Source organism: Helobdella robusta, assembly GCF_000326865.2.
Source record: "Helobdella robusta unplaced genomic scaffold HELROscaffold_53, whole genome shotgun sequence".
NCBI classification, from domain to species: domain Eukaryota; kingdom Metazoa; phylum Annelida; class Clitellata; order Rhynchobdellida; family Glossiphoniidae; genus Helobdella; species Helobdella robusta.
This window is the reverse complement of record NW_008705278.1, coordinates 1,073,016-1,091,398: the sequence shown is the minus strand read 5'-3', so window position 1 is coordinate 1,091,398 and position 18,383 is coordinate 1,073,016. Positions and strand designations below refer to the sequence as shown.

Genomic DNA, 18,383 nt, shown 5'->3' with positions numbered 1-18,383 from the left:
ATGTTAAAAAAGTCTAAGAAGAGTTGTATTCTTAACCCATCTGCATCTTCGAGTTCATTCCTCCTGGCCGTCATTTTGTTTCTCGTCTGCCAAACCGCAACAGCTGAAGAATCATTCTGCCCGCGAAACTTTATCTTCACCGATAACACGACCAACTCGACATTTCCATGCGCTGTTGGAAACAACATCTCTTTCAACGCAACCAGCAAAACTGATTGTTGTCTTGTTTGTTTGACCTACGGACTGGTGAACTGCTTGGCGGGGAATTATTATCCGGCAGACGGCAGGTGTGAAATTTTTGAAGTCTGGTCGGATGCATCTGTTGCAAATCCTAATTGTACAAGCTTCAGGAAAACAGGTAACTGGGCTTTATAAAGTTGTCGGTTTATTTTCTCTTGATGCGAATCGTCTGAAATATATTTGCTAATATCAAATAAAATGACACAAAAGAAACTATAAATGTATCATTTTAGTAAATAAAATAACATAAATAAAATTAATTTTGTATCGTTTTAGAGCCGAAGCTAGCACAAAAAGCTTACAACATTTAATTTCACAATTATTCGGTTTTTAATATTAATTACTTTTTAAAATAAAATAATGTTGTTTTTTTTTAATTTTTCTCCTCTTAAATTATTCTGAATTAATTTATTTACTTTAATAATAATGTTTCAACTTTCACTCAGGATTATGTCGGCCAGGATTCACGTACATACCAGCTTTCAAAACTTGTTTGATGCTCCTGAAACCATCATACACCTGGGAAGGCGGGCTGGCCGCGTGTTCGAACCTGGGACCCACCACTTACATGGTCAGTGTGGAGACTACAAACAAGGCAGCTAATATCAGCAAGTTTCTAAATCTAATCGGCGGTAAACCATTTGTTGAAAGAAATTCTGACAACTTAAACAAGATAATTAACACATTGTATTCATATATTATTGCGATGTTTTTTGAAATATTACAAAAAATATATACAAATGTTTCTTACGTTTACCAACAAGCCATTTAATGAGAAAACAGGCAAGTGTGTGAATAAAATTGAAGCTTGTTCATTTCCAACCCAACAGCTTCGAAATCATGTTCAATCAATGTTGATACATGTTTGATATGGACAGGCGGATCAACCAACAGGTCATCACCAACCAGTTGGACCTTCTATTGGTTCGGTCCTTTCAGTACGACGACAGTGATGTTAAACAATGTGCCCTGGTCATTAGGTGAACCCTCAAAAATTGGATGCCTAGCGTTGTCCATTCGCTCAAGTTATTTCTTCAATTTTTCGTCTTTTAATTGTTCAAATTAATCAATTTAAATTAATTAATTAACTTATTTATTTAACGAATAATTAATTTGAATTAATTAGTTTTTGAGCTTAAGAAGCACCGAAAATAAATAATCAAATAATAAATTTTTAATCGTTTATATTGGATATCGTTTTATTCTCAATTTCAATTCACTGCGTTCGTAAAATGTTTCGCGCTAATATTCTTAACATTATCTCATTTTATTGATTTAATTTCTCATTTATCTATAATATTCTAAAAAATCTTAATAACTAAAATTATTAATATAATTAATAAATAATCTTATTATTCTCACTACTACCAATAAATAATGTTTTGATTGGTTTTTTGCTTCAGACTATGGATACCTGTACAGTACGTTGTGCTCTATATCGCGCTGTGTTGTGTGCGAGACATATCCCGATATTTAGGAGCCTGTTGGTCGGAAAGGCATTTGGCGACAAAATTTACTTGATGTGTTTGACAGTGTTTGATTTGGATCAATTTATTACAACGTTAATATATCGATACGGTTTTCATAACTATAATATTTATATTGACAAGTTTATCGATTCTTTCAACTTTGAAGTTATGAACTATTTGCTTCTATCTGCCGTATTTGCAATCCATTAAACTGACCAACATGTCAAGATGACCAACTGACCAACAAAAGTTTGTTTAGATTTGAAATAAAAAGCATGTAGTAGAAAGAAATTAAAACCAGGGGAACTTAAATTGCTTTCTTTTCCTCCCATATAATTATTCCCACATGGTAGCGGATCTAGGGAGAGGCCGGAAGGGTTATAGCCCTCGTTGTGAGCAGTATTTAGGTTAAATAAGAGAAAATGATTGACCAGGTAGGTGTGAACGAGGGAATGAAACAGATGTGAATGAAGATTAAGAGGGAACACTCATCTCAACAACCTTCTCGACTGACGATCGATCAACACACAGCCATCAGACAGACGACCAGTGACGGATTCGCAACGACTTCTCTGTAACTCCAGCACGAATCATCTGATTAAACATTAAAGCAAACAAATTTTTTTTATTTAACATGGGAAATAATTGGAAAAAAAACCACGTTAATAAACTTAACCATTGTCAAAAATTTAACTATGCTAAGCAAATCTAAAACGCCTATAATAAAAATATCAAATCGTCATCGTCATCATAATTATTATTGCGGTCGTCATCAACGTCATCACGGTGTTCACGTGTATGGCAAGATGGCATGTGAACTTTCAAATGAATCGGAAGTACACTTTGACAGCCTTGTCACCGGACGTCGTAATTGTCATTTGACATACCGTTCAACGATGAATGGCTGCTAAGAACAAGCATAGAGTGATGATAAACGCCAGATAGGTCCGGCATGCAAGCGAAAAAGTTTTTCTAACCCTCTATCCCACCCTGAAAACAAACTTTCAACAACCATTCAACTTTTTTGGTTCTTTTTTCTATTAAAAATGACTTTTTAAAATAAATATTAAAAAATACTTTTAAAATTCAGTTGAAAAACTTACGACCATGACTTGATATAAGGGAAAGCGTTTTGTAACAACAGAGAGCAGAAGGGTGGTATGGTGTGGAGGCATGTACTCCAAACACACATGGACCTCTTAGGAGAATTATTTTTTGTATCATTTGTATTTTGTATCAATTATTCTTTTTTATTATTACAAGCATTATTATCATCTTTATAGTTATAAAAAATTATACAATTGTTATAATTATTGTTTATTTTTTATGAGACATAGAAGAAATAATCACAATGCATGCGTGTGCGTGCATGTATATACTCCATTAAACTCTAATTATGTACTTGGGTAATTAGGTATTTAATGGCCGATGCAATCATTTGTCCCCACAAAAGAACTTATCGTAAAATGTATAAAACATTTATACAACTAAATTTTAAAGTTGAAGTTTCGAATATTCTCCTTTGTTTAAAAAATTTACAAGTTTATAGTTATTTTTTCTAAGAAAATATCTGATTAGGAAATACATCTATTCTCCATTTGATGTTTTACACAATCATGCACTTATTGTTATTCAGTGTTATCTTCATCGTTTGTGTTTTTTCCGAAGAGACAATATTCCCAAGAAATTTTACCTACAATGATGACAGCACTAACACGGCATATGCATGCGTCTCTGGGATGTATCTAAACTTTACCGCAACCAGCAAAACTGATTGCTGTCTGATTTGCTTAACGAATGGTCAGATGAATTGTTTGGCAGGAAATTTTTATCCGCTGGACGGTAGGTGTGAGATTTTTGAGGTCTGGGCTGATTATTATGCGACGAATTCTGGTTGTATGAGTTTCAGGAAAACTGGTTAGTCAACTGCTCTTGTGTTTTGAACGTTCATTTTTAGGAAATGTTATTATCTAAAGTTAAACTTTTGTTAACTAATTTGGATTACATTCTCGTCTGTATATTTTTGTTATAAAACTTTATAATATTTTAATTTTTTTTATACTTTGCACTCAGACAAGTATTTTTTTACTTTTCTAATTTCATTTCTGTTCTCTCATCAAACACGTTCACCCTTAAACGACACAAACCACACACGGACTAAAAATTCCCACCAGGATTATGCCCGCCAGGATTCACGTACCAGCCATCAGTGAAAACCTGCCTGATGTACCTGAAACCAGACATGGTGTGGGAAGACGGACTGGCTGCGTGCACCAGGGCTGGCAACAACATCTTCATGGTCAAAGTCGACTCAGCTGAAAAAGGAACCAATGTTACTGAGTACCTGGCCAACATCGGCGGTATGATAAGGAAGATTTTTTTCGTTAACAATTTAGAAATTCTCTCAGTAATTTCAAGCTAACGCATGCTTCTTTCAATGAAAATTTTTTTTTATGTGTAGATCTTAAGAAGATGGTCGAAAAATTCAATTTATTCCATATATCTAAAAAATACGCGATCAAGCTAATATATAAATATAACGTAATAAAACAAACGAAACGAATGAATGAACACACAACGGATGAACATAAAATGAGCATACCTGAGGGAACATACAACAATGAACATACCTGAGTGAACATACAACAATGAACATACTTGAGTAAACATACAACAATGAACACGCACGGGTGAACACACAAAACAAGTATAAACACGAACACAAAAAATGCAGTGTTCGACACTTGTTCCAACTCGATCGATGACAACATTGCTTGGACGGGTGGGTCGAGAAAAAACAGACAGTTCACACAGGGAGACTTTTATTGGTATGGTCCCAACAATTCGATGACCATCTTTGCCAAAGCTCCCTTAAATTTGGAATTTATACTTGGAAGCTGTGTTGCGTTAAGCATTCGATCAGGTAAATTTAATATTTTCTAAGAAATTCACACCTCAATTGACAATCAATCATTCATTAAGCTACTTGATCGATCGGTTTTAAAATGATTGACATGCAGGCAACATATATGAAACATCATGCACAATCTTACGTTGTGTGGTCTGCGAAACATTTTCAAATATTTAGACTTGTCGTTTCAAGAACACGTTAGCTGACGAATTATTAGATGAACAATGAAAAACATAAAGTGGACTCCGAATACTTTTAACTCATCACTTTCAAGAAGCTTGTTATAGCATTTTTAAATGTTTTCTAATGTTTCTATTGCTTGGTATTTTGCATGTTTTAAATGTTTCACTGCTTTCATTCAAATGCATTTGAATTCAACTGCCAATTTTGACTCACTTCGATACTTTTATAGCTTTCTTATTTTAAATTTGAATTTTGTTTCATTCGGAGCCAGATTTAAGATAAGGTGGGTGAGTCTAATGCCCCATGGTCCACACGAAAACGGAGCGCACATACAAAAACGTAACTTTAATGTATTTAATTTTGAGTAAAAAAAAACTTTGGTTTTGGTTAAGAAATTGTTGAAAAATTGTGCTATAAAGCAAAGAAATTTTTTCCAAAAATTATTGGCATGTTTTGACGTTGCTAACACTACAATTACACAAAGTCTTTTTCTGAACACTTGTTCGTTGTCCCAGGACTTCCAATTTGTAAATCTGCCTCTGATTTCATTCGAATAAAATGTTTTATAAGTGCAATAGTTTTTTTTACGAGCAATTCATAAATTTAAATTTTAAAAAATGTGTTGTGTTTGTATGTATCCAACATTTGTGAATTGTTCTCATTTATAAATTTGTTGCCACATCACACAACACCACATATGAATAGACATACAAGCACATGAACTAACATACACACCACAAACGCACCTAAAAATAGCTAAATGTTCGTTTTGGAACTCATTTTTTAAAATAGTAATATCGAATTGCAAATATGAAGCTAAGCTGAAGTTGTTTTGTTTTGATTGCATTATAATATTCGATTGCAAAGGTGAGTTGCTATTTCAAACTTTTATTTATTTGTTATTTATTTTTTATTATTTAATTTTTATTTTCAATATTATTCAATATTAATTTAAATAATCGTTTGTGTAGTATTATATTAAATTATATTATAATATTATATTCAAATTGCATTTGAATTTGACATTAATTTGGCCTCTAGTTCTTTCTAATAATGTTGTGTTGTTGAAAAATTAAAAATAAATTTATTTATCCCTTTCATTTAGTAAGTTATTAATATCACAATGATTATAAGTTATATTATAACAGATTAGTTATATTGCTATGTAAGTCAAATTTCAAAGCCAATGATAAATGGGTAATTAGACTGCTAGTTCTACTCATCTCAAAGCTGACTGAACCAGTATCGCTATTATTATAATAGTATTATAATATATTTAACATATAATATATTACAACATGTTATACAATTAAACACACACACGCATACAAACGCACATACATACACACAAACACACACGCGCGCACGCACGCACAGCACACACATACTACAACAACAGATACTATCTCTATCAGATTAGAGTCTACTCTGATGTCTAATCATTAGACATTGGAGAAATTGCATGTGATGGCTGGGGATCTATATATATTATATATTTATATATCCTAGAGAAATTTAAATTAAAAGTTTTAAATGTTTCAGGGGCTAACAGCTAACTGATTTTGTGATATTAAAAAACTAGCTATTCTTAATATTATGTTCTTTTTATTTTTTTTGTACTATGTTTATAAATGTGTCTATTTATGTTTGTGTATATTTATATTTCAATATAATGTATGCGTTTATGTTTGTACTTATGTATTTACGTACATTTGTATTTGTATGTATGTATGTATGTATTTATCTATGTATGTATGTATGTATGTTATATGAACCTGTTTTGATGAACAAGTTATGGTTAAGCATGCAATCATTTTGGAGTTCAACTTTTATCTATGTCCCTGGTCCCGCACAGTCAGGTATCTAGCAGCTCCATCCAGAATGCAAAAGGAATTAAATTTTTGTAATAAAAGTTAAATGGTTTGTTTTAAATAATTGCCTTCATTAGGGTCACCCATTATATTAATTAATTTTCCTATTAATTCTTTAATGAATAATGATGTGTGCTTATTTGTTGGATGCAAATGGGTTGAAATATTTTGCTTAAATTGTTTAATGAACCATATTTTTCATTTTTTAAATAGGACTATGTATGTACCTATGTATGTATGTATGTATATATATATATATATATATATATATATATATATATATATATATATATATATATGTATTTATAGATTTATGTATGTGTGTGTATTTCGAAAGTACTCTTATTTTATATTAACTTACCTATTTGCTGGGTTATGTGTGCATATTATATGATTCAAGAGTGTAATATCTTTGTATGCATGAGTATTTGTGGGTATACATGCATCTGTATTTGTATGTAATGTAGATATGTATGTATTTGTTTATATAGTTTATTTATGTGTATGTATGAATAATATACTAATGCTGTATGTATTGGTATATGAACATTGATTTATGTATTGTATGTGTGCTATGCATTTATGATTATTTTGTATGATTATTATGTATATAAATATATACACTATGTATTGTATATAAGTTATTTGTTATATGCCTTTAAGTTATAAGTTATATGCCTTTGTTTTGTATGTATATTTGTTGGTATTTTGTTGTTTAATGGCTGTACATACATGCTTGTATTTATACGTTGGTATATGTATGTATGCATGCATGGTGCATGATGTATGTATGTTGGTAGATTAGTATGTTTGTATTTATGTATGTCTGTATGTATGTATGTATATATGTATGTATGTATGTATGTGTGTGTAGATTGGTTGTATATAGAAATGATGAAAATGCATGGATGAAACAAACAACTTATCTACTACCATATCAACATTTTGACTTTTGCAGCTCTATAAACGGCATTAATGTTTAAATTTTTTCTCCCTCACTAGCTTACTGTTGAATTTTTTTTTTTTTTTTCCAATTGTATAATACCATTTTTTTCGTCTTTCATTTTCGAATGCAGTAACGGATCGCTATTGCTGGGTTAATTGAAAATGGTTTGTTTGTAGAAGGAGTACGTTTATTTGTTTGTATGTTTTTATGTATGTTTATTTGTTTGTTTGTTTGTTTTTGTTTGTTTGTTTGTTTATGCATAAGTTCATTTGTTCGTAGGTATTTAATTAATTAATTAAACCATTCAGTAGTAAAGTTAATAAATTAATTTTCAGATGATTAACCAATCAATAATACCTCTTCTATTTTAATAACATAATTTGATGTGTGGATTTTCAACTCCAGTTGTTCCTACCTTGTCTTACAAATCAGTGGATGAGACCTTCGAACGATTGGGATGAACATTGCAGAAACAATATTCATATTTTGTATTACAAAACAGAAATAAAAAAAGCATCAACGACATTAAATTAACAACAGCATTGGATTAACAACAACAACATTATTTAGCAATAACAAACTACAAACAACAATTGAATTGCAACAACAACATCACTAACTGACACTACTAACGCAATTGTATATTAACAACCAAAACCACAACTTTCCCATACAAACGACGACAGCAATTGTATCAGCAACAACAACGACAATGACTTCAGCGACATCAACAGCAGCAGCAGCTTCAACAGCCACAACTTCAAGCATGCCATCGTATCTACAGTAAGCTATTAACGGATCAATAGTGGTTACAACTTCGACTACAACAACAACAACTACTACTACTGCTGCTGCTGCTGCTGCTGCTACTACTACTACTACTACTACTACCATTACTTCTACAGTTACTACTACTTGAACAGAAGATACATTTAATTTCATCAACAAACGCAATTTTTGGTTTGGTCTGCCATATGCAAAATTGGATAACTATTGATACAATATTTTTAGTGCTACAACATCATTTTCATTGACATCATTCATTCTGTTGTATTAGTATTTTAGAAGTTTTTAAAGTTGCACTGCAGTTTAATTAGCAGAATTACTATTAAATAAATGAATGAATGAATAGCAAATAATAATAATAATTATCATTATAATATAATATATATAAATGGAATAAATATTAATAATAATAGCAACAACAAAGGAAAGTCATCTTGTAGCTATAGCTTTCTGAAATTTTAAAAAAATTTTTACAAATATATAAAATTAATTAAATGATAATATATTTTTAAGAAATAATATTTTTAGTTAAAAAAATTAACTGAATTGATTTTGCTTCTACCTGTTTGTGATTAATACTTGAAAAAAAAATGGAGATAGATCCGAATGGTGAGGGTTCAGATGAACAGTCCACCTTTCAAATGAAGTTCCAAGCTAAGAGAAGTTAGTAATAGCAGCAGTAGTAGCAGTGGTAGTAGTATTAGTAGTAGTAGCATGTAATAATAGTAGTAGTAGTATTAGTAGTAGTGTAGAAGTAGTGTAGTAGTACTAGTAGCACTGGTAGTAGAAGAGTAGCAGTAGCTGTTGTAGTAGCTGTAGTAGTGTTAGTAGTTGCTGTTGTAATACTAGTTGTGATAGCGTATTAGTGGTCATGATTGCTCAGAGATCTTTTTTAGCCTGGGGCAAAAGTTTGGGCAGTGGCCCAAAGTTGAGGCCCACTTTAATGATTGGCCATCAAACGTTCTCACGTGTGGCGTGCCCATCCCCCACGAGCTTCCAATTATTGTGACCCAAGGCAATCTGCTCTTTTGCCCCACGTATCTTGCTGGCTTTGCCTATTAGTCGTAGTAGTATTGGTAGTAGTAGTAGCTTCAGCAACAGTAGTAGTTGTTGCTTTTGTTGTAACAGGACTAATGGTAGTAGTTACAGTTGCTACTGTTATTACTGCCGACTGTGGCAGTTGTAGTAGAAGCAGTAGTTGTAGCAGTAAAAGAGCAGTAGTAGTAGCAGTAGTAGTAGTGGTGGTAGTAGTTGTAGTAAATGTTGTTATAAATATCTGAAATCATGTTTATCAACTTAATCTTAATGGATGTTCTGAACGAATGAATGCATCAATATAATGCGCCTAAATGAGTCTTAATTGGCGCCTGAGTTAATGAAGAAATGAAAAAAGGAATGAATGAAATAATGAATGAATAAACTAAAGAATGAAAGATTAAACAGCTGAATGAATGAATGAATGAACGAACGAATGAATGAATGAGAAAAGGAAAAATTGAATAAATTATTTATACCAAGTAATTGTAGTAATGACTTTGTTCTGATTTTACCAATGGCAGTTGTTGTTGTTGTTGTTGATGATGATGATGATGATAAAATGACATGATAATGATGATGATGAGTATGGTGATGATAATGATCACAAAGTATTTTGTCGGTGTTGATGCTGATTAATCCATATATTAATAAAAATAACTTGACGAAGCATACATACATGCTTACATGCACATGCAAACATTCACTTTTAACAATTGATGCACTGTACATTTTAACAGAACATCTCTCGTTTGTATGTATGCACCGTATGTATGAACTGTATGTATGTTTGTATGCATGTATGGATTGAGGTCACATTTGCATAAATATACTTGATTACAGACTTTTTAGAAATACATGTTTGTGTGCTAACACATTTTGGAGTGTGTAACGTGTATGTGTGTGTGTGTGCATATAAATATGGATATATGTATGTGTGTGTGTATGTATGTATGTGTTTTTGTGTTTATGTGTGCGTGTGTGTGTTTATGAATGTTTGCCTGTTATAAACTTAACATTGATGTTGATTGTTTAAGATCGTTATATTTGAAATAAAACAAAAAAAGAGAGACTTTGAAGAGAAACAAGAGATGAAAAGATGAGAGTGAGAAAAAAGAGAAAGAGAGAGAGAGAGAGAGAGGGGGGGGGGAGAAAGAGAGAGGCCTCTTGACCCTGGGTTTGCTGAAATTTCCAACTGAGGATTTTGATTAAAATTTAAAGAATTTATTGCTTATTACAAATATATTATAAACTGTGATAAGTGTAATGCAATAATAAATGAATATTACAAAGTATTTGTGTGTTTCCATGTGTGTACGTTTCTGTACTTATGTTTGTATGTATGTTGGTTGTGTGTCGTATGTATGTCTTATGTTTGCATATATAATTGTTCGTATCAATTTATAAATGTGAGCTTATGTGTGTATGGTTGTGTTCGTGTGTTTGTGCTTGTACGTGTTTGGTTGTATGTATATATGCATTTAAATAAATAATAAATAAAATAATATATAAATAAATATTTGTGTGTTTTTTTTATGTTTGTGTAGGTGTGTGTGTGTGTTTTTGCGTATCTGTGGTTATATGTGTGTGTAAGATGCGTATGTATATGTGCACATGTTTGTTAAATAGTGTGTGTGTAGATGTGTGTACTTGGTGTGTTATGTGAGTGTGTGTATGTGCTATTTTGTGTGTATGTGTTATTGTGTGTGTTTATGAATATTTAGGCTAGTTTGCAGATGTTTTTATCCGGAATGAGGTCAGCCACATTTTATATACATGTATGTTGTTGTTGATGTTGGGAGTGATGATGAGTAAGATGATGAGAAGATGATGATGAGTAAGGTGATGATGATTTCTATCTTTTTTTCATTCATTTATTTATTAATTCATTTATTAATTCGTTCTTTCATTTTTTCGTATATATTATTTTACATTCTTAGTTTTTTTTTCGTTTGTTAAAAAATCAATTTCTTAAATGTTTGCAGGCGAACGAGAAGACGTTCAGAAGCGAACGTTCACAAAATGGATGAACAGTCGACTGGTTCGCGCCAACAAACAACCGATCCAGAATTTCGTAGAGGATCTCAGAGATGGGATCGTCCTGATGCAACTCCTAGAGATCCTGACTGGGAAAAACCTGGTTTGTGGCATTCGTTGAATGGTGGATTGGTCTGTTTGCTGATTGCTTGGTTGGTATGTTGTGCGTGTTTGTATATACGCGTGTCTGTTTGTTTGTGTAGATGTGCGCATGTGTGTATATATATTCGTGTGTGCGTGTGCGCGCGTGTGTGCGTGTGTGTGTGTGTGTAGGTGTGATTGAAAATGGTTCGTATTACATATAGAGGGAAGAAATTATGCAATAGTTCTGAATTATAAATTAATTTATAACACATTCGTCCATCAACGCTGTCAGCTGCAAGTCTGTGTAGGCATTTTATCTGATTGAAAATTGTGAATAAATAAAATTTTGGATGAATAAAATTCTCATTGTATCGCATGTTTGTTTGTTTGTTCATTTGTTCGTTCGTTCGTTCGTTCATTCATTCATTCATTCATTCAGATGTACATATATTATATTTTTGCATTATTTTCAATTCTTACTTAGCTATTATCATGTGTAATGTTGTGTGGTCAGTAGTAAATAATGATCTGACAACGAATACATCTACATAATTGATGATTGATAATAATAATAAGACTAGTTGTAGCGAACGTTTCAACTGTAGTATTTTGCATGTAAATTTTTACTTCCAATATCTTTTTTTTGTCTAATTTGTTATATTTTTAAAACGTATTATGATTATTATGATTATTAATTTTTTTATTGTTTTTCTGTTATCATTATTATTATTATTATTATCTTATTATTACTTATACTACCGGCTTGTGGTTATGTGCGCTCGATTTGGGACACCTCTTTTAACGGTTATGTTAAATAACTTTTGTTGCTGTTGTTACTGTTGTTGTTTTTTTTATTATTGTTATTGTTGTTTTTATTATTGATATTGTTGTTATTATTATTGTTGTTGCCTTTTTTGTATTTTGTACCTATCTGTTTTTTAACGGTATAGAATTTTTTTGGTATTCTTTTTTCTCTGCTGTTCTCTTTCTCTCTCTCTCTCTCTCTCCTTTCTTTCTCTTCCTCTCTCTCCATTTCTCTCTTCCTTTCTCTCTCTCTGATTTTTTTTGCCAAGCTTTGAAAATTATCTCAGAAAGAGTCTGCTAGCATGAACAAAATAAAAAAATCAATTAAAACGATGTTTGGTGATAATGAAAAGAGAAAAAATTATATATTATTATTATATATTGTTATTATTATTATTATTTATTATTATTATTGTTATTATTGTTATTTATAATTGATAATAAACATTGATTTCTGAGTTGCACCAGCATTAATAATACCAAACTACAGACTACTGATACATTTATATTATTGTTGTATCAGAATTTAATACCTCAGTTATATATTAAATGGTGTGGAATGATCGATTGTACCGATGAATGAATGAATGAATGAATGAATGAATGAATGAATGAATGAATGAATGAATGAATGAATGAATGAATGAATGAATGAATGAATGAATGAATGAATGAATGAATGAATGAATGAATGAATGAATGAATGGATGTAGGAAGAAAGGAATGAACGAATGAACTGATTAATTGGTTTATACAAACAGTGAGCAAATAAAAATTATTTATGGAAATTTAATGCCATTCTACAAATTTTTATCTAAATTTATGAATGAAAAGTGAATTGATGAAATGAATGAGTGAATGATTGAAGAAAGGAATGAATGAATGAATGATTGAAGAAAGGAATGAATGAATGATCGAAGAAATGAATGATTGAAGAAATGAATGAATTGATTTGCTAACAAAACAATTAATAAATCGATCAATTAGCAATTGAACGAATGACTGAATGAAGAAATAAAGAATGAAATAAATAAATTGAGAGATAAATGGATCGGATGGATGCTTGGTTATGTGATGTGACGTGACGTGAAACACATTTCCTGATTAAATTCCGCACTAATCATTCATTCATTTGTTTGTTCGTTCGTTCGTTCGTTTGTTCGTTCATTCATTCAATCGTTTGTTCGTTCATCAGTCTGTTCATTTGTTTTTTTGTTTGTTAATTCTTCCACTATTTTATTGATTTATTTACTGGCGCGCACATTAAAAAATTTTCACTCATTCATTCAATTATTCAGTTTGTGGTTTCTTCCTTTCCTTTCATTCACTCACTTATTAATTCATTAGTTCGTTCATTCATTTATTTGTTTGTTCATGTTTTGTGAAATCTTTCATTTAGTTTGCCGTATTCTTATTTGCTAAGAACTTGATAAGGACAACGACGATGATGGTGACGATGAAGACGTTTATGATGATGATGATGATGATGATGATGATGATGATGATGATGATTGAAATAGAAATGCCGTACTAGCAGGCAAGGTTGGTGTTTATTGATGTTGATAATTGAGGTTTATGATAGTATGTTTTTGGGTTGTTTTGATGTTGATGTTGGTGATGAAGATGATGACGATGAAGAGGATGATGATGACGATGGGGACAATGATGATGATGATGATGATGATGATGATGAAGATGAAGGAGATGATGGTGATGATGATGACGATGATGACTATAATGATGAAGAAGATGGTGATGATGGGGACGATGATGAAGAAAAAGTTGATGAAGATGGTGATGATGTTTCTATCGACGATGATTGATTAATGTGATGAGCATTGTGATGATGAGAGTGATGATGTCAAATGTGATGATGTCAAACGTGATGATGATGCAGACGAACAGACAGACAAACAGACAAACAAACATAAGAAAGTTCTACTTTCCTAAACATCAATGATTTTTTTTCCATAAAACTTTTCATAAAACTTTTCACTTGCGTTCATTCGTTCTTTCGTAGATCTTTCATTCGTTCATTTACTGTATGTCTGTTCATTCATTCATTAATTCATTAATTAAATCATTCATTCTTTCATTAATTAATTAATTTATTTATTCATTCATTTGCTCGTTCATTTTTAACTCCTTTATTTATTCCACCATTCAAACATAGATCCATCCATCCATTCATCCATCCATCATCTCATTCCTTCATTTGTGTAAGTTTTCTATCTTTTAATTACCATTTGGTCTCTGTTTTCCCACCGTCATCATCATCATCATAGTCATCATCGTCATAGTCATCATCATCATCATCGCCTACTATTCTTTTGTTGGGAGATTAAAATTTTAAAATATTTTAAAACATTTGCTATCATCTTCTGATTAAACGGCGCAGAACTGTAAATACTTTAAATTCCATCTCTATGTTTATCTCTCTCTCTTCCCCCCCTCCCCCCCCTCTCTCTCTCTCTTCCAATTTTTCAGTCTCTATCTCTTTCACTCTTTCTAACTTATATGTTTTTGTATCTCAGTTTCTTTCTATCTTTATCGTTCTCTCTATCTCTTTCTCTCTTTCTTTCACTCTCTTTTTTTTCTGTTTCACTCTCTCTCTCCGTCTGTTTGTCTCTCTCTTTTTTTCTCTCTCTTTTTTTTCACTGTTGTTTTTTAACCGTTATAAACAGAGATCTTCAATTGCAAATTAGCGAACATACGTGTATATAAACAGACGACAAAGGTATTCCCGCAAGCAAACAAACAAATAAACACGTACAGACACACACACACATTCACACACACACACTTACACACACGCATGCGCACACATACATACACACACATATACATGCACACGCACTGTAATAAAACATTAATCATTTGTAAACATTTTAAACTCTTTACTTTTAAAACGGATATCAAATAAACTTTGCTTTAGCATTAAATAAATTCTTATGATATTATATTACTATTAATAGCCGTTACTACTACTGCTGCTGCTGCTACTGCTGCTGCTTCTGCTACTACCACTGCAAATAATAGTAATAATGATGATAATGATGGATTCTTGTGTTGGCGTGAAGTGCAAATCGGATATGTGGTACTTTATTTGGGTGATTTATTTAACAGATTATATACCCTTCTGTCTATACTTGTGCTATTCATATTTCAATTAGGAATGTAAAAAATTGAATTCATTTCACAATCGATCTATTGTTATAACAATCAATCTGTCAATCAATCAATCAATTAATTAATCATACAATCAATTAATCAATCTGTCATTCAATCAATCATTCATTCATTCATCCATTCATTCATTCATTTAATCAATCGATCAATCAATTATCCAATCAACCTACCAACCATTTATCATAAAACAAATCAATCAATCATTTACCATCAATTGATCATTCAATCATTTATCATTTAGCATATCAATCCTTTTGTTAAATCGATCTGTCGACCCCAACCAACTTACACTTGACCAATCACAGACACAACACACACACACCACACACACACACACACACACCACACACACACACACCACACACACACACACACACACACACACACATACATAACACACACATACATAAACATGTTTATATACAGATACATATACACACACTCACACACGCACACTCAGAACCCAGAGAGAGGTAGTAGTCGAGTTCACCAGTTGAACAACGTAGACCACATCATCAAGTTCATGGAGAAACATTATAACGTTAGTAGTTGTTGCTGGTTGTGTGTTGTTGTTGTTGTGCGAGGATGTTGTTGTTGGTTGTGTGCTGTTGGTTGTGTGTTGTTGGTTGTGTGTTGTTGTGTATTGCCGTTGGTTGTGTGTTATTGTGTGATGTTGTTGTTGGTTGTGTGTTGTTGCGTGGTGTTGTTTTTGTTGATGGTTGTGTGTTATTGTGTGATGTTGATATGAATAATGAAAAATTTTAAATTATGAAGATCAAGCTGGTTAATATAAGTAGTGACGATGTTGTTGATGGAAATCTCAAACTCATTCTTGGGCTAGTCTGGAACATTGTTCTACATTGGCAGGTCTGTCTGTCTCTTTGTCTAATCGTCTGTTTGTTTGTTGGTTTGTTTGTCTGTCTGCCTGTGTTTGTCTGTTGATCTGTCTGTCAGTTCATGGGCATATTTTTATTTATTTTTCAGTTAGTTTTTGGTTTATTTAAGTTGTCTTGAAGATTATTGAATGCTTATTTGTTGTTTGCCTTTTTTGGTTGGTTTTGTTGTATCTCTCTCTTGGTATCTCTCTTTGTAGCTCTCTTTGTATCTCTCTTTGTATTTCTCTTTGTATCTCTCTTTGTATTCTCCTTCTTGTTTCTTTTGTTTTCTTTATGTTTTTTGAACGTTTAACACTCCTTCATCAATGTCTCGTGTTTGTCGTTTTTTTCCGCCATTGTTCTAATTAACCCAAATGAACAATTCACACAGTTGAACTTCAACTCTGAGGTAATGTTTCATCGGCTCCGACACCCTTTCAATCAACCAATTAATTAATTAATTAACCAATCTATCAGCTAACAAACCAATCAGCTAATTAATTATGCCCATCCAATTTACCTCCCAACCGATCAATCAATCAACCAATTAATAACTTAATTGATTAATCTGTCAATAAAATTCCACTACTAACTTTCATCCAGCTAGCCTAGCAATCGTGCAATTCAGTTTTTCAACCGATTAATTAGCTAGCCCACTAGCTTACTTTTAATATGTTAACCACATAACTTACCTTTAATCTGTTTAACCAACCAATCAACCAATCAGTCAACCAACCAATCAGTCAACCAACCAATCAGTCAACCAACCAATCAGTCAACCAACCAATCAGTCGACCAACCAATCAACCAACCACGTCACATAATTTCTGTTTCAATCAATCAACCAATTATTCAACTCATTTCTCACTCACCCAATTCATCTTCCAATCACATCACACCAACCACCCGACCGACCGACCAATGGCGTTCCAAGGTAAAGGACGTTATGAAGGTACACGGGACAGATCGACCTCAGTCCAACCTAGAAAAGACACTTCTGGCATGGTGCAGAAAGTGTACTCACGGGTTATTATTATTATTGTTGTTGTTATTATTATTGTTATTATTTATATTATTGTTGCCAACGCCATGTACAGCTACCAGCGGGTTAACGTCACCAACTTCACGACCAGTTTCCGAGATGGACTGGCCTTCAACGCCATCTTCCATTATCACAAGTATCATAATCATCATCATTGACATCATCATCATCGTCATCGTCGTTATCGAAATCGTCATCAGCATCGCTTTATCATTGTCATCATTTTCACCATCGTCGTCGTCATCATTCCAATCTTCATCGTAATAATCACGATGATTATCATCTTCTTAATCATCATCTCAGTCATATATGATATATAATCTCAATTTTGGCCATCATAATCAGACCAGATGCCTTCAACTACATGCCACTACTCAGCCAAGACCACGTCTCCAACTTAAACCACGCCTTCAACTTTGCTGAACGGTATTTCGGTATAGAGGCCATACTAGACGCCGATGGTAATGTTTGTTTTTTTTGTATTTGTTTGTTTGATTGGTTTGTTGGCTGGCTGGTTTGTTTGTGTGTTGTTTGTTTGTTTGGTTGGTTGGCTGACTGGCTGGTTGGTTTGTTTGTGTGTATGTTTGTTTGTTTGTTAGTGTGTGTGTGTGTGTGTGTGTGTGTTTGTTTGTGTGTTTGTTTGTCACCATTATTTTTATTTTATTATCATCATAAAAGTGCCAAGATCAAAATTTACACGATTCCATCTTCATAACTCCCCGCGTTATCGTCATCATCATCGTTTTTACATCATTGCCATCATCTTATGATCACCACCACTATCAAAATAATAATAATAATAATAATGATAATGATACTACTAATAATAATAATGATAATAATCATCATCGCAACCGTCTATAGACATTAGCGTAGACCAGCCAGATAAGAAATCCATACTCATCTACGTC

General features: G+C 32.3%; 4 protein-coding genes across 4 annotated transcripts; all 4 read left to right on the top strand.

Annotated features, from left to right (window-relative positions):
* HELRODRAFT_179348 (hypothetical protein) lies at nt 1-1,224 on the top strand (the record flags this gene model as incomplete). Its single annotated transcript, XM_009028185.1, has 3 exons — nt 1-358; nt 687-852; nt 1,119-1,224. 3 exons carry the CDS (start codon nt 1-3, stop codon nt 1,222-1,224), a joined length of 630 nt encoding a protein of 209 aa, XP_009026433.1.
* A 2,101-nt stretch (nt 1,225-3,325) lies between these two features.
* Nucleotides 3,326-6,242, top strand: HELRODRAFT_179347 (hypothetical protein; the record flags this gene model as incomplete). Its single annotated transcript, XM_009028184.1, has 5 exons — nt 3,326-3,626; nt 3,884-4,069; nt 4,444-4,632; nt 5,560-5,670; nt 6,181-6,242. The coding sequence occupies 5 exons, from the start codon at nt 3,326-3,328 to the stop codon at nt 6,240-6,242; spliced, it is 849 nt and encodes a 282-aa protein (XP_009026432.1).
* Nucleotides 6,243-11,416: 5,174 nt separating this feature from the next.
* On the top strand, nt 11,417-16,497 carry HELRODRAFT_86724 (hypothetical protein; the record flags this gene model as incomplete). The annotated part of the gene is made up of 3 exons (XM_009028071.1): nt 11,417-11,581; nt 16,016-16,096; nt 16,330-16,497. The coding sequence occupies 3 exons, from the start codon at nt 11,417-11,419 to the stop codon at nt 16,495-16,497; spliced, it is 414 nt and encodes a 137-aa protein (XP_009026319.1).
* Nucleotides 16,498-17,391: 894 nt separating this feature from the next.
* Nucleotides 17,392-18,383, top strand: HELRODRAFT_137415 (hypothetical protein; the record flags this gene model as incomplete). Its single annotated transcript, XM_009028183.1, has 4 exons — nt 17,392-17,456; nt 17,528-17,608; nt 17,818-17,933; nt 18,337-18,383. Coding segments are annotated over 4 exons (309 nt in total), but the record flags the coding sequence as incomplete, so codon positions are not given.